General features: G+C 37.0%; 1 protein-coding gene across 2 annotated transcripts in view; it reads left to right on the top strand.

The window, feature by feature from the left end:
- LOC106846906 (beta-galactosidase-1-like protein 3) overlaps positions 1–21,127 on the top strand; it is a 64,674-nt gene that overhangs the window by 28,693 nt on the left and 14,854 nt on the right. For both annotated transcript variants that reach the window (XM_044751984.2, XM_014865956.3), the window contains 9 exons: positions 12,608–12,692; positions 13,907–14,044; positions 14,649–14,729; positions 15,408–15,514; positions 16,347–16,487; positions 16,808–16,879; positions 17,338–17,416; positions 17,881–17,968; positions 18,277–18,388. In XM_044751984.2, coding sequence (XP_044607919.2) covers positions 12,608–12,692; positions 13,907–14,044; positions 14,649–14,729; positions 15,408–15,514; positions 16,347–16,487; positions 16,808–16,879; positions 17,338–17,416; positions 17,881–17,968; positions 18,277–18,388 — 903 coding nt within the window. The remainder of the gene's footprint in view (positions 1–12,607; positions 12,693–13,906; positions 14,045–14,648; positions 14,730–15,407; positions 15,515–16,346; positions 16,488–16,807; positions 16,880–17,337; positions 17,417–17,880; positions 17,969–18,276; positions 18,389–21,127) is intronic.

Genomic DNA, 21,127 nt, shown 5'->3' with positions numbered 1-21,127 from the left:
CTAGCTCTCTATATCTCTGATTATAAGCAGAAGTTTCTCTATTTTCTGCTGAATAAATATCATTGTTACAGTTTTTCTATGTTTTAATATAAGCACTTAAGAGTACAAATTTCTCATTAGCCCATGAATTTTTATATTTGTTATACCATAATCAGAATAATTTGAATATTCAATAGGATTGCTTCTTTGACCTATTAGTAGATCCAGGAGTGAGTTTCTTAATTTCCAAACATATAGAGTTTTTCTTTTTCCTTAATTACACTGCAATCAGAGAACATACTCTATACCATTTCAAACTTTTATAGTTCTTCTTTCATCATAAACTCATGACTTTTTAATATGTCTAATGCATTTTCATCAATTATAATCAATATATTGTTAAAGCTTAAATAGTTTTCTAGCTGGCTAGTTGGAAGCTCCTTCAAGCTGGATCCTATTTCCTTCTGATTTGACACCATCAGTCTTCCATAGTTCCCTTGGTTTTTGGCAGAGTAAGATGTCCAGATTCACCTTATACATTTCCAATCCTAGGCCTGAAATAGCTATTTCTATTAGGAGTCCTGCTGCTTCTATAGAGCACAATCTGTGAGGGCTACTGGATTGCCATGGCTTCTAGATATGTTCAGTGTGTAGGGCCAGGAAATAGGTACATTTTTAAAAGAGGGGGAAATTAAGAGTTTCCACTGATTTGTTAAATACAAATTTAGAATTGTAGGTTTATATTTAACTTCTTTGATTTATACTCTTATTTTTTCTCTCACTCTGGAGATCATAATTGCTAACAATATTAATAATTTTATTATTTAATCAATTCTACAATAATAGATTTGAAATAACAATACTGGTAATATTACTGAAAATAAGAAAACCCAATAATCTTCAAGATTTCTGTGGGTTTTCTTTTATCTTTAAGGTGTATCCCACAGGGAGTGTGCAGTCAAAATTCTATGTACTAAGGTTACATGGAACAATTTCTTTGTTTTATGTAGTTATTTTACCAGTTTGGTGTAGAATTTTGGTTCATTTAAATTTATTTTCAATTTTTAGACATTGTCCTCCATTTTTAAATTTTATTTGTGTTTGTGTCCTATCAGTGGTCAAGTTTTGTAAGTGCCCTGTATCCTTGAAATGAGCGTGTTTTGCACAGCTGGGTGTGGTATTCTCAACAAGTTCTTCATATCGGCTTTGTTTATTGCATTGTTCTAATTTTCTACTTCCTACCATGATTGTGGATTTGCATATGTCTACTAATAGTCCTTAATATTTTTACCTGTACTCCAAAAGATTTATCAAAGTTTTTTTTATACATTTTGAAGCTCTGTAAATTTGGAATTCTTTTATATTCAAACAGAGGAAATGTTTATCATTAGGAAATGACCCTCTTTATCTGTATCCTTTTTTAAATCCTCATTTTTGGTTTCATTTGCCTATGCTAAACTTTCACTTTTTTAATGCTATCCCATATTATTTAAGCCCCCTTAAATTGCTTTTGGATCATGATGGGGGTGGATAGTTAACTAGACAGCTGTCCTTATTAGTGTGACCTGGTGGGACTACCACAAACTACTTGTCAGTTTCTAGAAACTAACAACTGAAAATGCATTGACCTTTTGCAATTGGAAACAATATCTTGTTGGCTGCCATTCAAAATGCAATTACAATTTCTGGCATACTGCAGTTGTCACTTTACCTTATTTATGTCTCTCTTTGTTCCAAAAGGATTTAAGTTCAGCTGAATAAGCAGGTATTATTCTAAACTATAGTGATCAAATGTCCTAGGTTGTTCTCTTCTAGCTTTCTGAGGAATCATTTGAGTTAAGCCTGAAAAATATATTAACAAGTTACTATAACCACAGAATTTTAGAGATGGAGGGACCTTAGAAGTTATCTAGGGAAAGGAAAAAGTCCAAGAGGCACTGAACGATTGTTGTCCCACAGTTAAGAAAGGGCAGACCTGTTGTGTGAATCCAGACTGTCACACGTCTCCGTCCCTCCCTGCTTCCTGCACATATTTGAGAACACCACTATCTGGTGTTAGAGACGTGCAGATGGACCTTTCTGCCATTGTGTTCCGTGTACTTTAATAGTTAACCAAAACACTGGCCTGTTCCGTAAGCTGATGCTGTCAGAAGCCAAGAATGTATTGTATCTTTCTGTAACTCCAGTCTCTGTATATGAACAGGAGAATCACCAAACCTATTATCTTGTCTTGATAAACATTTTAAGTGAGAAATCTTTTCATTTCCCAAAACAATCCTTGTGAAATAGTGCACTTCCTCTGTGAAACAGTTTAACCTGTGGAAATGTGTGAGGAAGCTGAGCAGAGGGCTCCAGAGTTCCAGGAGCAGCCGTGGCACTACCGCATTTTTCACTGGTCAGTCACGGAACCTTCCCTTATTAGAACAATTATTTCTTCAATCTCATTTTCTGCTGCATACTTTTGCTTTCAGTTAGAAGATTGATGATTTCAGGAAGATTTGTTAACTCAGTGCCCTGCTTGGTGGTGTTTACAAAGGCCCTTTGCTGCCTGGCCCTCCAATGTGTCAGAGATGTCGTGGGTATGAACCGAACTCTTCAGTGTGTTTTCCTCTGTGTTCTTTTCCACGTCTTTGGAAGCATCTCTAAAAAGGCAATGAGAAATGTGTGAAGATAAGAGAATAACCCACTTTCAGGACAAAACTGTTATTGTATTTGCTTAGGATTCACTCATTTAGGGGTGTTCAATAGCTTCTTCTCCCTAAAGGTTTATTTTTCTTTTTTTGTTATTGTTTTTTCTTTATGGTTTATTTTGTATTGATGTATAATTGACATATTATATTAGTTTCAGATGTACAACGTAATGATTCGATATTTGTATATGTTGCAAATGATCACCACTATAACTCTGGTTAACATCCATCACACACAGAAACATTTTCTTTCTTGTGATGAGAACTTTTAAGATCTACTCTCTTAGCAACTTTCAACTATTCAAAATAGTATTATTAACTATAGTCACCATGCTGTACATTCCATCCCCATGACTTATTTATTTTATAACTGGAAGTTTGTACCTTTTGACTCTCTTAACTCATTATGCTCACCTCTCACCCCCAACTTTGGCAACAACCAATCTGTTCCCTGTATCTATGGGCTTGGGTTTTTTTGTTGTTGTTTGTTTATTTTCCAAGTATAAGTGAGATCATAAGGTATTTGTCTTTCTCTGTCTGACTTATTTCACTTAGCATAATGTCCTCAAGGTCCATCCATGTCATTGCAAATGGAAAGATTTCATTCTTTTTTATGGCTGAATAATATTCCTCTGTGTGTGTGTGTGTGTGTATGTGTGTGTGTATGTGTGTGTATCACATCTTCTTTATCCATTCATTCATTGATAGACACTTAGGTTGTTTTCATGTCTTGGTTATTGTAAATAATGCTGCAATGAATATGGGGGTGCATATATCTTTTCAAGTTTGTGTTTTCTTCAGATAAATATCCAAAAGTGGAATTGCTGGATCATACTATAGTTCTATTTTTAAACTTTCGAGAGGCTTCCATACTGTTTTCCATAGTGGCTGCACCATTACAAGCCCACCAACAGTGCACGGGGGTTCCCTTTTCTCCACATCCTTGCCAACACATTATTTCTAGTCTTTTTGATAATAACCATTATAACAGGTGTGAGGTAATATTAATTTTTGATTTGCACTTCCCTGATGATTAATGATGTTGAGCATCTTTTCATGTACTTATTAGCCATCTGTGTTCCTTTTTTGGAAAAAATGTGTTTTAAATCAAATTTTTTGTTGCTATTGAGTTGTATGAGTTCTTTATATATTTTGAATATTGGCCTATTATCAGATACATGATTTGCAAATATTTTCTCCCATTCGTTCAGTAGGATGTCTTTTCACTTTGTTGATGGTTTCTTATACTGTGCAGAAGCTTTTTAGTTTGATGTACTCCCACTTGTTTATTTTTGCTTTTGATGTAAGGTCCAAAAAAATCATTGCCAAGATCAATGTCAAAGAGCTTACTGCCTATGTTTTCTTTTAGGAGCTTTATGTTTCAGGTCTTACATTCAAATATTTGATCCATTTTGAGTTAATTGTTGTGTGTGGTGTAAGATAGGGTCTAGTTTCATTCTTTTGCATGTAACTGTCCATTTTTCCAAAACCATTTATTGAAGAGACTGTCTTTCCCTGATTTTATATTCTTGCCTCCTTTGTTGTAAATTAATTGACAGTATATGTGTGGGTTTATTTCTGGGCTCTGTATTCTGTTCCATTGATCTATGTGTCTGTTTTTATGCTAATATCATACTCTTTTGATTACTATAGCTTTGTAATATAGTTTGAGATCAGGAAGCATGATACCTCTAGCTTTGTTCTTCTTTCTCAAGATTGCTTTGGCTGGGGTCTTTTGTGGTTCCATACAAATTTTAACATTGCTTTTTCTATTTCTGTGAAAAACGGCACTGAAATTTTAATGAGGATTGCATTAAATCTGTAGATTACTTTAGTAGTATGGACATTTTAACAATATTAATTCTTTCAGTCCATGAGCATGGAATATCCTTTCATTTATTTGTGTCTTCTTATTTTATCACTGTCCTATAGTTTTCAGCGTTCAAGTCTTTCACCTCATTGGTTAAATTTATTCTTAAGTATTTTATTCTTTTTGTTGAAATTGTAAATGGGATTGTTTTCTTAATTTCTCTTTCTGATAGTTTATTTGTGTATAGAAATGCAACTGATTTTTGTGTATTGATTTTGTACACTGAAACTTTACGAAATTTGTTTAGTAGTTCTAACAGTGTTTTGGTGGAGTCTTTAGGGTTTTCTATATATAATATCATGACATCTGCAAATAGGGACAGTTTTACTTCGTCCTTTCCAATTTAGATGCTTTTTATTTCTTTTTCTTGCCTAATTGCTCTGGCTGGAATATTCAATACTATGTTGAATAAAATGGCAAGAGTGGGCATCCTTGTCTTGTTCCTGATCTTAGAGGAAAAGTTTTCAGCTTTTCACCCCGAGTCTGAGGTTAGTTGTCTTATATGGCTATCATACATGGCCTTTATTACGTTGAGGTACTATACTCAGTTTGTTGGGAGTTTTTATCATGAATGGATGTTGAATTTTATCAAGTGCTTTTTCTACATCTATTGATATGATCATATGATTTTTTTCATTTTGTTAATGCAGTGTGTCATGTTGTTTGATTTGCAGATGTTTGCATTCCAGGGATAAATCCCATTGGATTATGGTATATGATCCTTTCAATGTAATGTTGAACTCAGTTTACTAATATTTTGTTGAGGATTTTTGCGTCTATGTTCATCAGGGATATTGGCCTGTAATTTTCTTCTTTTGGAAAGTTATTTTCTGGTTTTGGTGTCAGGGTAATGCTGGCCTCAAAAAAAAATGAGTTTGGAAGTATTCCCTCCTATTTTTTGGAAGAGTTTGAGAAGGATTGGTATTACTTCTTTAAATGTTTGGTAGAACTCACTAGTGAAGCCATCTGGTCCTGGACTTTTGTTTGTTTGGAGGTTTTTGATTCTCTATTTCTTCATGATTCAGTCTTGATAGGTTGCATGTTTCTAGGAATTTATCCATTTCTTCGAGGTTGTCCAGTTTTTTGTTTTTTTGATATATGATTCTTCCTTTATAGTCCCTTATTTTCCTTGTATTCTCAGTTGTAATGTCTCTTCTTTCATTTCTGATTTTATTTATGTGAGTCTTCTCTCTTTTTCTTGGTGAGTTTGGCTAAAGTTTCATCTATTTTCTTTATCTTTTCAAAAATCAGCTCTTAGTTTCATTGATTTTTCCTATTGACTTTTTAATGTATTTATTTCTGCTCTGTTTTTTATTTCCTTTCTACTATTAACTTTGGGCTTAGTTGGTTCTTTTTTTAGTTTCTTAGGTGTAAAATTAGGTTGTTTATTTGAGATCTTTCTTGGTTCTTAATGTAGGCACTTATCACATGAACTTACCTCTTAGAACTGATTTTGCAGCAGCCCATAAGTTTTGACATGTTGTATTTGCATTTTCATTTGTCTCAAAATTTCTTTCTTTCTTTCTTTTTTTTTAAGATTGGCACTTGAGCTAACAACTGTTGCTGATCTTCTTTTTTTTTTTTTTTGCTTTTTCTCCCCAAATCCCCCCAGTACATAGTTGTATATTTTAGTTGTGGATACTTCTAGTTGTGGCATGTGGGATGCCGCCTCAACATGGCCTGATGAGCAGTGCCATGTCAGTGACCAGAATCCGAACTGTTGAACCCTGGGCCACCAAAATGGAACATGCAAACTTAACCACTTGGCCATGGGGCTGGCCCCTCAAGATTTCTTGATTTCCCTTTGACCAATTGGTTATTCAGTAGCATGTTGTTTAATCTCCACATATTTGTGAATTTTCTAGTTTCCTTCTTGTAATTGATTTCTAGTTTCATACCATTGTAGTTGGAAAAGTTGCTTGATATGACTTCAATCTTCTTACATTTATTAAGACTTGTTTTGTGGCCTGACATACGATCTATCCTGGAAAATGCTACATGTGTGCTTGAGAAGAATGTATATTCTGTTGCCTTTGGATGGAATATTCTGTATGTGTCTGTTAAATCCATCAAGTCTAATGTGTTGTTTAAGATCAATGTTTCCTTATTGATTTTCTCTCTGGATGATCTATCCATTGATGAAAGTGGGGTATTAAAGCTCCCTACTAATATTGTATTGTTGTCTATTTCTCCCTTTAGGTCTGTTAATATTTGCTTTATATATTTAGGTGCTCCTATGTTGGATGCATAAATATACACAAATGTTATATCCTCTTGTTGGATTGACCATTTTATCCTTATATAATGACCTTTTTTTGTCTCTTATTGCAGTATTTGTCATAAAGTCTACTCTACCTGATATGAGTATAGCTGTCCAAGCTTTCTTTGGTTTCCATTTGCATGGAATATCTTTGTCCACCCCCCACTTTCAGTCTGTGTGTCCTTACATGTGAAGTGAGTCTTTTGTAGGCAGCATGTAGGTCAGTCTTGCTTTTTTTTAAAAGATTTCATTTTTTTCCTTTTTCTCCCTGAAGCCCCCCAGTACATAGTTGTATATTCTTCATTGTGAGTCCTTCTAGTTGTGGCATGTGGGACGCTGCCTCAGCGTGGCTTGATGAGCAGTGCCATGTCCGCGCCCAGGACTCGAACCAACAAAACACTGGGCTGCCTGCAGCAGAGCACGCAAACTTAACCACTCGGCCACGGGGCCAGCCCCTGGGTCTTGTTTTTATATCTATTCAGCCACCCTATGTCTTTTGATTGGAGAATTTAGTCCATTTACATTTAAAGTAATTATTGATAGGTATGGGCTTATTGCCATTTTGTTAATTTTTTCTGGCCATCTTGTAATTCCCTTGTTCCTTTGTTTTCTCTTGCTCTTTTACTTTGTGATTTGATTATTTTCTGTAGTGGTGTGCTTAGATTCCTTTCTCTTTCTCTTTTGTGTATCTATGATAGAATTGTGCTTTGTGGTTACTGTTAGGCTTACATAAAACAACTTAAATTTAACAGATATCTATGTTTAATAGATAACAACCATCTATTTTAAGTTTATAACAACTGAAGTTTAAGCACATTCTAAAGCTCTACATTTTTACTATCCCACCCATATTTTATGTTTTTGATGTCACAGTTTACTTCTATTATGTGTAGTATTGATTTTTATCTTAAGATCAGTTTTGTCTGTTATTGATATTTCCACACTAGATTTCTTTGTTTAATATTTAAGTGGCATATCATTTTTTGTGTCATTTTAATTTTACCATAATTTTGTATACATGTCTCTTATAAACAGAAATTAGTTGAATATTTTTTTCCTCAGTCTGACACAATCTTTTATTTGGAGCACTTAGTCATTTATATTTAATGTAATTATTGATATATATTGAATTTAAATCTATCATCTTATTGTTTGCCTTCTTTTTGTATTTTCCTTTAGAATCTGGGCTTCTTCTTGTGGATTTGGTTATTTTAAAAAATCACTTTCTGTGTTTGCTCATACCACTATGGGAACTGTAAACTCTATTTTTATCTTTTAAAGACTGTCCTTGAAATTTTGATGTAAGTGCTTAACCTACCACAATCTAAAGTTAAGCAATATCTTTGCACTCTACCTGGAATATTTAAGTATCATGGAACACTGACTCCATTTACCCCTAAAGACACACATTCTGTTTCACTCTTGCATTTGACTTCTATTTTTGGAAAACTCTAAAAAAATGTTATTATATTTATTTTATGTAATCAGTATTTGTTCAGTTTTAGCCCAATATTTACCATTTTTTGTTCTTTATTTCTTATATCCCAGATAGTCTATTTAGGATTATTTTTCTTCTGCTTGAAGTGTATCCTTTAGAAATTCCTTTAGTGATATCTAGTTATAGCAAACTGTTTTTTTTTTTTTTTCACCTCAGTCTTTCACTGTCTCTGGAATTCTAATTTGGTGGTGGTTTTCTTTCAGCATGAAGTCTGCTAACTTCATTGTTGCTTTTGAGAATTCTACTCTCAGGCTAACTCCCTTGCAAGTAATGTTTTTTGCTTTTGTCTGCTATTAAGAATTATTTTCATTTTGGTTTTTGCAGTTGGAGTATAATCTGTCTATGTGTGAATATCTTTTATTTATTATTCTTGCGATCTGTTTGGCTTCTTGAATGTGTGTATTCTCAGCTAGTATCTCTTCAAATATTGCTCCTGCCCTGTTGTCTCATTCCTTTCCTTCTGGGATTCCAAGTAAAGTTATGTTAGACCTTCTCATGTGTGCTCAATACCTGTAATTAGTTTGTGTATTTTTCTCTACTTTCTTCTGATCTATATTCACATGCATTAATTCTCTTCTCAGCTATAGCTAAGATGATATTGTATTTTATCCAACATCTTTTCTTGTCCTTGGTGAGAAGTTTGATCCAAATAACATAAATCATCATTATTGGAAATTGTAAGTTTTTTATTATATCTTTTAGTATTTTTTAAAAAAATTTGTTTTAAAAATTTTCTCTTCAGGGACATAAGTTATGTGTAGTGCAAAATTATTTTGTCTGTCTTCCACATCTCCCTCATCCATTTCTCTCTAATCCTTTCTACTCTATGTTTATTTCCACTTAATTTTGTTCACCTTTCACTACCTTTCTTTTCATGTCCTTTACAGTGTTTATTTTCCTTTTATCTGCTTCCAGTTTTGACTTAATATTTTCTATTGTATCTACTTTTAAAAAAATAAATCTGCCAGGTTATATTTTAGCTCCTTATGTATTTTATCATTCAGTCTTCTTGAATAATTTTAGTTCTATTTTATGTTCTAAATTTATAGAGGTGATTGTTTCATTGAGATTTTTAACTTTAAAATATTTTTACCAAAATTTTGACCTGTTCTAGGGCAAGTTTTTGCTGTTTCTCCTTTGTAATTTCTTTTCCTGTTTTCCCCCCTTTTTGTTGTAAATTTTAAAAATAGATTCTGTTTTTCATTCCTTTTTTATTACTACTCATCTTTGACTTGAGTAGTAATTGGCTTCTCTTGTGGGCTCAAGTACTTAAGAGAACTGTGGGTGAGAAGAGTACTTGACTGCATCCAGGCTAACAATGTATCTTATGGCACATTGTTGTATGCAGGGATGAATCCTTCCTTTTACCTACCGTCCTTTTCCCATTCCCTGCTCTCCCAGGAAGCCAGCTGAGATTACAGGACTGCTCTCAGATGCCTCACAAGCAGACTTCTTCCTGCTAATAGTTTTTTCCTGTGATTCTTCAAATTACTTCTTTCCAAGATTCTGATACATTGAATTATGCAAAGTGTACTCCTTTTACCAGCTTGTGCACCCCATTCTGTAATCAAAAATAAGAAATTATTGGTATTACAGTGTAGAATATTCTTCTTTCTTAGAGGAAATCTGTACTGCTACCCTTTCCTAAAATCATCAACCAAGAGCATCTTCTCTCTGCATTTTTTTTAAAGATTTTATTTTTTCCTTTTTCTCCCCAAAGCCCCCCGGTACAAAGTTGTATATTCTTCATTGTGGGTCCTTCTAGTTGTGGCATGTGGGACGCTGCCTCAGCGTGGCCTGATGAGCAGTGCCATGTCCGCACCCAGGATTCGAACCAACGAAACACTTCGCTGCCTGCAGCAGAGCTCGTGAACTTAACCACTCGGCCACGGGGCCAGCCCTTTCTCTGCATTTTTGAATTGTTGATAGACGTTCAATGCTTTGGCACTCTTTTCTCCTAATTTATATTTTGAAGTTTCAGATGTCTCTTAGATTTATGGAAGATATTATTTGTGTTTCATTTCTCATTCTTGGTTTTGGTTTTGAGAATTTCCAAGAGGAGACTGTTAAGTGGACCAATAACACAGTGCCACATTAACACCAGAAGTCAGTCTTTCCCCTTAAATACAAATGGAAAAAATCAAGGATTTATATTTATTTAGTAAAAGTTCCTAGTGAAAATATAATTACACTACCAATAAAGAAGAAAATGGAAACCAGGGAATATAGAGTTAATTCAGGAAACACAATATGATTTTGAAAATGCTTATTAATATGCATAGAGATATGGATAAGATTATTTATGCATGAGACAAGAGTAAGACATTAGAAAAAAGGGATAATCAGAGAACCAAAAAGCACTCCTTGAAATGAAAATCTAATATTTGAAATTAGAAATTAAATATAAGAGTTGGAAAGTACAGTTGAGGAAATTTCCAGAAGTAGTACAAGTCAACAATAAATAAAGTATAAGAGACATGTAAATGTCTTAGAAGATCAATTTAGGATGCCTAACATCTTGCCAATAATAGCTACAAAAAGAGAGAGCAAAGAACACAGAAGAAAGGAAATTACAGATAACTAAAATAAGAAAATTTCCTTTAACTGAAGGATATGTATCTCTAGATTTAAAGTTGCCCCTCAAATGGTAAGCACAATAAATGATAAAAACACCCTCACTGTAAAATTAACATCATAGGAAAACCATGGGCGTACATATCAACTAACAAGAATCAAATGTATAGGCTTTTAAAATATCAACATTGGATGATAGAAAGCAATGGAACATGCCTTTCAAATTCTGAGGATATTTGAATTTCAACTTAGAATTTTATACCCAGCCTAAATCTTAAGCAACTGTATTGATAAAAGAGATATCTTTAGGTACTTAATGACTCAGAATAATTATTTTCCATTACCCTTTCTATGGAAGTGTTTGGAGGATGCAGGAAATGAGGGATTAAACCAAGATAGAAGAACACATGAAATCCAGAAAACATTGTATCCACCCCCAAGGGATCAGCTAAGTCCTAGGATGGCAGGTCTTCAGGTTTACAGTATGATCATTTTTTATTACAGCAGGATGCTGGAGGACTCCAGGAACGCAATTGAGAATGCACAGTATGAATGTCTGACATATTCTCCAAGAGAAGCCCAGCCATAATTTTCCATTTTAATACAAATGGCACAACAATTAGGTAGTTCTGCTGTGAAGAAGATGTCAACTTTTAAAAACAGAACCTACATTCTTCAGCAGCCTTGAAAATGTTAGGCTAGATGTGGAATACAGGTATCAGGCTGAAAGCCTGTGGCATCTGACAGGTTAGGCACCAAGAATATGAATGTTAAAAGAGATACCTGTCGTTTTAGGTGAGAGTTAGTTTAGAAGTTTTGGAAAATGGAATTGCTTTGATATATTTTCTTCTAGTTTTGGATAGTAAGTCCTTTACAATCCAGAGACAGTATAGTGTAATGGTTAAGAATGGGGTTCTGGAGCCAGGCTGGCTGAGTTCAAATGCCAGCTCTAGCATTTCCTCGCTGAGTGAACTTGGATCAGTTACCTAACCTCAATTTCTTCTTGTGTAAAATAGCGACTGACAGTATCTTCCTTATAGGTTGTCACACAGAACAAATTAAGTAAAGTACTTCAGATAGTGCTCAGCACATAGTGAGAATTCAATAATCATTAGTAAAAGGTATAATCCATAAAGACATTTATGATTCTTATATATATAATTGTTTATTAACCAAAATATACAAAGTAACAACTGTTAGAAATAAAAAAGAAATGAATAGAAACAGAATTACAATGGACATTTCAACATAGATGAGGGAGAATAAAATTAAATAAAGGTATAGAGGAAATGAACAATGCACTTAATAGACAACGTAACTTAGTGGCTGATAGTTCAGGTGGGGCCTGGATTTGAATTGTGGCTCTGCCGCAACCATCAGCGTGACCTCTGAGCCTCAGTTTCTATGGGAGGAGTTGCAGTCAGGTCCTTGTATATCCAAAACTGATTCTTTCAACATCAGCCTCACATGTGACAAGGCTGGGATTATTGATGATGCTATCCAGGTATAGCAGGAAGGCACATAAAGCAAGAATGATCCTGGAGATCACGAGTGCCGAGGAGCAGTGGGAGAAACAAAGCTGTGGATGGTGGCAAAGGTGCAGCGGGTGAGGGGAATGGGGGGGAGGTAAGTGCCAAATTGGGAAAAGGTGAAAAGCATGAGTTCCTCAAATCTCCATGTGTTGTATTCAGTTTTTCTTTTTGTCAGACTTAGCATTTGATTTGGTTTGTTTCTAGAGGGATAAGCCCATTATGATTATGGAATATTGGGTCGGCTGGTTCGACACGTGGGGAAGTAAGCACGAGGTTAAAGATGCGGGTGGTAAGTGTTTTGCAGTGTTTGACCCCAAGTAGAAATGGCCCTGAGTCGTGGATCATTCACACATTTCTCTGCTAACTAATCAGCTTGTTCAACCACAATTATTGGCTCAGACCCTATTATGTACAGGGACTTGGTTAGTCCTGAGGGTGCCCTGGTGAACAAAAGTTACCAGTTCCTAGCCCCAGAGAGCTTGTAATTTAGTGGAGTTGACAGATGATTAAGAAGTAAAATAATCAATATAGAATTCTACATCTGCAAGTGTTTGGAAGTAAACAAACAGGAGGCAGTGATAGGAAAGCTAGGGCCGACCTGCAGAGGGAAGACCAGGTGGTCACGGACAGGGTCCCTATCATTATTATGAAAACAAGTTCACTTGTGCCTGAAGTAAAGAAAACTGTTGAAAAGTACTCAGTAACTAGAAGACCCTGCTTTGAGCTGAAAAATAGAAAAAAAAAAAAAAGGCCACCACCACTACCATCCAACAGCAGTTTTCTGATCACTCTCATGTCAGGCTCTCTGCCGTGTTTCCACATACGTTCTCTCATCAGTTAATTCTCTCACCAGTCCCATGATGGAGTAGCAATTAGGACCTTCACTTAACAGATAAGGAAGCAGAGGCTCTGAGAGAGCAGACAGCCTATCTGAGGTCATACAAATAGGACAGAGCACAGCCAGGGCGGAATCCCACATCTAACTCACTTTTCACCACCCTGCTCCCTATCATGGCTGGGGGAAAGATGGTCATACCTGTAAAATCATGGTGACAAAACGAGTTTCTGTGGCTAAAGATTGAGAACAGCCACTCATGGACTAGTACATTGATTCTAAACCAGTGTCCCTAGACATTGCCCAAGAAAGTAGCAAGTGTACACTAATTATTTGTACAATTTCAAAAAAGTTTAATGAACATTAGAAATTTAAGTGACATAAAGGTTCTTAGGCTATTATTTAATACATGTAGCTTAAAGTCAAATTATGTCCATACTCTGGGAAAAATAATTTTTAAAAAGGCTCTTAGTATTGACAAGACTTGGTTTCCTAGAGTAGTTCTGGCCAATTCCACCTATTTTCTAGTTAGAATCCTAGTGGCGGGTGAAGGACCAAACAATGAAGTTGATTGTGGGGCCAGGTTGGGAATGATAAGATTTCGCCACAGACTTCTGTCCTCTCTTAATTTTTAATTTTCTATACGTCCTCATCTTTTTACTCTACAGATGTTAAGAACACCGTGTCTGAATTTATCAAATTTGAGATCTCCTTCAACGTATATATGTTCCACGGTGGAACCAACTTTGGTTTCATAAACGGGGCCATAAATTTTGTGAAGCACGCTGGTGTCGTCACTAGCTATGGCAAGTGTTCACTCGTATGGTCACCTCCCAGCACAGGTGTCATTGGAGCTTCACAGATGAGCCTCCAAAAGCAAGTTCTGGCATTATTGGGTTCTTGACCTATAATCTATACTGAGCATTGAGGATTTTCCTTTCTTCTGTGATGTTCGTAATGTCCCTCACAGGCTGTCGTTGCACTAGACTGAGCTGCCTGTGACCTAGAGCTCTGCTTCAGTCATTGCATACACTGTGCACCCCTTGACTTGAACCTTCCAAGAGAGACAGAATGCAAGTGGTGATTGCCATACGGGCACCAATAGGCACAGCTGGGCAGTCCAGATTGAGGAAAGAAGAGAGTGTCCATTAGAAAGTGACACAGAAGGATAAGCCCAGCGTCAGGACAGCCTCAGATCTCAGGCAGGCTTGTGGGGAATGTCCCTAGATTGGCATTAATGTCCCTAAATTGCATTCCCACACGGCAGCCTGGGATGGACTGGGCCAGGGGGCAGGGAAGATGTGTCTTCTCTCTCCTCTGGTGGTCCTGGCCCATTTCATGCAGAAGTGCTGAAACAGGGCCTGTTGTGGAGGATTACCTGGCCTATGACAGCGCCCTGGTGTCTTGCAGACTATGATGCTGTGCTCACAGAGGCCGGGGATTACACAAAGAAATATTTCAAGCTTCGAAAACTCTTTGGATCCATCTTAGGTACTCAGCAGCCATTTCAATTTGAGGGGTGGTCCTCCTTGTGAAGTGGAAGGCTGAGAGAGGGAAATCCTTCCCTCTCTGGGCAGAAGCCTAATGGAGCACTTAAGAGCAAGCGCAATCTTAAATTCAAATCCTGGTTTCCCACTTCAAAGCTGTGTGATTTTGCATGAGTGTTTTTAAGCCCCTTAAGCCTCAGTTTCTTCATTGAAACACTAAGACAGTGATACTCATCCCCTTTAATGATTGTGCAGATTAAGTAAGTTAGTATTTGTAAAACTGTTAGTATGCTGTATGACATAATACCCTCATATATAAAAGCAAAAATTGTTCTATTTAATTCTATTTAAATGAAGTTAATTAACCACCTACTATGTACTAGAAAGTAGATAAGCACCAGCATTGCCAAAAGGCTTAAGGCAGTTCTTGCTCCCTAAGAACCCTCCGCCTGAATGAACAATGTTACCCCTTAGAGGTCTGTGCATACAAAATGGCTCCAATTTAGTCACTATTGCTTTTTCGTCACTCTTCGGAAAGTGTACCCATGTGCTGGGTTGGTACCTGTTTCTCTCGTTGGCTCTGGGATATGAGAGCTCATGGATAGGGAAGGGGAGGATTGGAGATATAACTCGGAGCAGTTATTTCAGGCACTTCTTGCCCCATGGCCCATTTTCATTGCAGCAGTTCCCCTGCCCCCCTTACCTGAACTCACTCCCAAGGCTGTGTATCCTTCTACGAGATCATCCCATTACTTGCCACTGTGGGATGTCCTACAGTACTTAAATGAGGTGAGTACTGCCTGGGCACTGGAATAGGGGGTGGCCATTGGAGACTTGGGGGAGAAGGCCTTGGACTGTGGAATAGAGATTCCTTCAAGAGCTTTTTGTTGTGTGGAAACTCATCCTCTGTATTTCATCCGAATTTAGAACTGTGGGACAAGAACCATAAGCTTCTTCTGGGTGGACTGGGAAGGGGTTTGAGCTTGAAGAGTGAGTCAGGATAAGGGGAGAAGCAGGATGTTAGAGGATCCTATTGCCCATCTCAGATGAATCCATCTGGTGAATGCTCTTGTGTGGGACTGCATGATCCAAATGGGAAAGGCTGCTGAGTTTCTGACTCCTCTTCACCATTAACTAGGCCAAATGACAGAAATTCTTTGCGTCCCTGCTCTCCTTTTAAAATTAGATTACTTGTCCCCTTTTGGAGAAAGGTGAAAATTGTTTGAAAAATATTAACTCTTGAATTCATTTTGTTTTCACCTCGCTATTGCTGTTTTAGATAAAAAGTAGTGACTGGCATGTTGTAGATGCTAAATAAATGTTTACTTAGTGCATAATTCTTTGCTCAACTTCAGTCACTTCAGAATATAACTTATTTACTCTGTCAATTCTCATGATTACAGCAATTGTTCCCTTTACCATGCTCCCACCATCCTCTGAGTGTTTTGGTCAGTGGAGACATAAAGGACAAGAGCATGATCACATAGCATCTGTTTTAGTAGTTCTCATCCAAAGAACTCTTGGGGACAGTTAGGAGGTAGAAGAAAAAATGACAAGGCTCTTAGAAGTATCCCGACTTCTCATCACCCTGGCTCCTGTTTCTGCCATGTCTCTCTCCTAGCCAGTCATGTCTAAAATGCCAGTCAGCATGGAGAATCTTCCTATAAACAATGGAAATGGTCAGTCCTATGGATTAGTCCTTTATGAGACTCCCATCTGCTCTGGAGGGCAGCTTCATGCCCATGTTCGAGATGTAGCACAGGTAGGGGCCAGCAGGCTGTCTGTGGAGGTAAGCAGACATGTAGCCTAACTCTGCTATTGGGGAGGGCAGTTACTCACTGGTCAAATTTACTATTTGAAAGTAATTTTAAGCACCTACTGTGTGTGAGGCAATGAGAATATAAAGTCAAACCAAAGATTCTTGCTTTCTGCTTTATCACAACTTAAGTCTATTGGGGCCTCCCTGTCAGCTTCTAGGCATCTGTGAGCACCAAGGCTAGACACTTCCTTCATAATGACCTCCTCCCTAAACCAGAGCCTCTCTTCTTCCTTTCTGATCTGATCCTTGCTCTTCTTTTGAAGGTGTTTTTGAATGAGACAACAATAGGAATACTGGATGATAGTATTCGGAACTTGAAGATTCCTGAAGTCAAGGTATGTAATTCAAGAGTCTAGGTGCTGCCCTAGACCTCTGAATCAAAGGCAAACATAGCCTAGTCCTGAAATAGACGGCCACTTTTCTCTAGCATGACGCTTTGGTTCGCAGCAGGAACTGTTTAGGGCTCTAAGCAGAACAGCATCTCTCAGACCCAGGTACAGCGGGGCTGTAGCATACATGCTTCTGTGTGAATGGAACTTCCCCATTGAGCCCTTGAGTGAGTTCTCTGAAAGGCACGGCTGAATCTCTCTGCATTTCCTAAAGGCAGACCAGAAGAGGAAAGGAAAGATTGAGTATGGAACAGGAACACAGAGAGGGAGGACAGCTGGGCTCTGGAGCCTCCTTTTATCCCATTTGCTTGTCTTTCCATCTGGGACTCATAGAAAAGAATGGTTTCTAGAGTAAAAACCCTACATGGACTTGTAGTCTCCATGAGCTGGTCTGTCCCTGGTAGGAATGTCAACTTCTAAGGATCCTGGTGGAGAATCAAGGACGAGTCAATTTTTCATGGAAAATTCAAAATCAGCAGAAAGGTAGGCTCTAGACCTGAGAAACAGGCTCTAATCTCTCTTCATGTTTCCTTGGATCCTAAGATTGGGATTATGTGGGGATTAGAAGGAAAAAAATGAGCCCCTCAGGCAGTGGGATACCTAGGTCCTGGGACCAAAGATGCAAGCTCCTTCCTTCTCCCTTGTTCTGCCTTCTCTAGTTTTCCAGGGTATGAAAGTGGTGCAATTGTGTTGAGTCCTGGCTTGTCCTAGAGCAGGGCCCAGTCTCCTTTTGGGAATTTCAGGGCAAGTTCTGATACCAACTAGGGACCTTTCTTGGTAGTATGGAAACATACAACAAGAAACTTTCAATCATAGCAGCTCAGACAAGTGTTTGCCTTTATGGCTGAGCCCTTGTCACAAGGTATATATGGGCTGCATTTCTTTGTTTAGATACTGGAGAATATCCAGTCTCTGTCCATATTCTCTTTCCTACCTCCCACCTGCAGGATTAACTGGACCTGTTACCATAAATAACATTTCCCTGGAGGGTTTCACTATCTATTCTCTGGAAATGAAAATGAGCTTCTTCAAGAGGTGTGTTCCTACTTAACGCCCAATAGATCCTTTGAGCAATCAGGGGACTTAGAGATTCCAAACTCTTCACTTTGCAGATGAAGAGCCCAGGATTCAGAGAACTGAAGTGATTTACTCAGGATTGTAGAGTGCTTTGGAATCAGTACTAGAACTTTAGAACAAGTCTTCTGATTCCAATTTTATTGCTTTTAGTCTAAAACATCTCACTGAAACAGAATCCTAGTTCTGCATGGGAACTCTAGGGTCAATATCAGGACTGGAGTTGGGAAGGGGCTTTCCTCTCCCTCAAGGCATGGCCCTTCTTCCAGGCTCCGCTATGCCCCCTGGAGGCCTGTCCCAAACAGCTACTCAGGCCCTGCCTTCTACCGTGCTACACTGAGGGCTGGCTCTTCTCCCAAGGACACCTTCCTGAGACTACTGGTAAGTGAGTTGCCCTCATCTCCTTGGTGCCTGCCCCAAACACCTATACTTTTTAAAGAGTCTTGAAGCAAAGCTATAGTGTTCCTGGCAGGAATACATCCCTTTCTTCTTTCTTTTTCTCCCAACCTTTCTCAATCATCCTAATTTATCATTGTTTAAAAAATAATCCATCAAAACACAATGGAAAAATTCAAATAATAACAAGATGTAAACAGCAAACACTGGAAGTTCTCCTTCAAACCCACTCCCATTCCAATTCCTCTCTTCTCGGAACTAAGTATCATGAAGTCTGTGTGATTTCATATGTAACTTTGCCTAAACACATACACAATTACACTAATGGGAGCATTCTATAAATTATATTCTGCAACTTGTTTTTTTTGAGGGGGTTAATTTTTAACTAGTATATCTTTTTATGTATAAACACACATAGATAAATGCACAAAATATGAACGTACAGATCAATAAATATCTCAAAGTCAACACCATAGAATTACCATTGAGAAAAAAAATATATTGTCAGCAACCCTTCAAATCACTGTCTCCCCTTCTCCCTAAAAGGTAGCCATTATCTTGACTTCTAATACTAATTCAGCGTTTTCTCCTTTGATTTCATGTAAATTGCATTACATAGTATGTCTTCTTTTTTTTAAATTTTATTGAGGTGATATTGCCTTTTAATATTGTGTAAACTTCAGGTGTACATTGTTATATTTCAGTTTCTGTATAGACTGCATCGTGTTCACCACCCATAGTCTAGTTTTTATCCGTCACCATACACATGTACCCCTGTACCACTTAAACCCTCCCCCCAACCCCTTTTCCTCTGATAACCACTAATCTGTTCTCCTTATGTATGTGTTTGTTTGTTTACCTTCCACATATGAGTGAAATCATATGGTATTTGTCTTTCTCTGTCCGACTTATTTTGCTTAGCATAATACCTTCAAGGTCCATCCATGTGGTTTCAAATGGCAAGATTTTGTCTTTTTTTTTTTTTTTTTTTGCAGCTGAGTAGTATTCCATTGTGTGTATATATATATCACATCTTCTTTATCTGTTCATCTGTTGATGGGCACTTGGGTTGCTGCCACATCTTGGCTACTGTGAATAATGCTGCAGTGATCATAGGGGTGTATAAATCTTTTAAAATTGTTGATTTCGTGTTCTTTGGATAATACCCAGTAGTGGAATAGCTGGATCATATGGTATTTCTATTTTTAGTTTTTTGAGAAATCTCTATACTGTTTTCCATAGTTGCTGTGCCAGTTTACATTCCCACCAGCAGTGTATGAGGGTTCCCTTTTCTCCACATCCTCTCCAACACTTATTTCTTGTTAGTTATAGTCATTCTCATGGGTATAAGGTGATATTTCATTGTAGTTTTGATTTGCGCTTCCCTAATAATTAGTGATTAGTGATGTTTAACATCTTTTCATGTGCCTGTTGGCCATCTGTATATCTTCTTTGGAAAAATGTCTGTTTAGATCCTCTGCCCATTTTTTGATCAGGTTCATTTTTTTGTTGTTGAGTTGTATGAATTATTTATATATTTTGGAAATTAACCTCTTGTTGGATATATGATTTGCAAAAATTTTATCCAAGTTGGTGAATGTCTTTTCATTTTGTTGATGGTTTCCTTTGCTTTTCAGAAGCTTCTTAATCTGATGAAGTCCCACTTATTTATTTTTTCTCTTGTTTGCCTTGCCTGAGTAGACATGGTATTCGAAAAGGTGCTGCTAAGACTGATGTCAAAGAGTATACTGCCTATGTTTTCTTCTAAGAGTTTTATGGTTTCAGATCTTACATTCAAGTCTTTAATCCATTTTGAGTTAATTTTTTTGTGTGGTGTAAGATAATGCTCTACTTTTATTCTTTTGCATGTGGCTGTCCAGGTTTCCCAACACCATTTATTGAAGAGACTTTCTTTTCTCCATTGTATGTTCTTGGCTTCTTTGTCAAAGATGAGCTGTCCATAGACGCGTGGTTTTATTTCTGGGTTCTCAATGCTGTTCTATTGATCTGGCGTCTGTTTTTCTGCCAATACCATGCTGTTTTGATTACTACAGCTTTGTAGTATAATTTGAATTCAGGGAGTGTGATACTTCCAAATTTGTTCTTTTTCCTTGGGATTGTGTTGGCTATTTTGGGTCTTTTGTTGTTCCATATAGATTTCAGGATTCTTTTGTTCTATTTCCGTGAAGAATGCCATTGGGATTCTGATTGGAATTTCATTGAATCTGAGGATTGTTTTAGGTAATATGGAAATTTTTACTATGCTTATTTTTCCCATCAATTAGCATGTAATATCTTTTCATTTCTGTATGTCTTCTTCGATTTCCTTCAATAACGTCTTATAGTTTTCAGTATATAGGTCTTTCACCTCCTTGGATAAATTTATTCCTACATATTTTATTCTTTGTGTTGCAATTTTAAATGGGCTTATATTCTTAACTTCACTTTCTGCTAGTTCGTTATTAATGTATAGAAATGTAACTGATTTTTGTATGTTGATTTTGTATATTGAAACTTTACTGTGTTTGTTGATTCTTTCTAATAGTTTTCTGGTGGTTTCGTTAGGGTTTTCTGTATATAGAGTCATGTCATCCACAAATAATGAGAGTTTCACTTTTTCCTTTCCAATCTGATCCCTTTTATTTCTTTTTCTTGACTCATTGCTCTGTCTAAAACTTCTAGTACTGTGTCAAATAAGAGTGGCAAGAGTGGGCACCCTTGTCT

Source organism: Equus asinus, chromosome 20, assembly GCF_041296235.1.
Source record: "Equus asinus isolate D_3611 breed Donkey chromosome 20, EquAss-T2T_v2, whole genome shotgun sequence".
Classification (NCBI taxonomy): Eukaryota; Metazoa; Chordata; class Mammalia; order Perissodactyla; family Equidae; genus Equus; species Equus asinus.
Note: the sequence above shows the minus strand (reverse complement) of the source record. Positions and strands in the feature narration are given on the sequence as shown.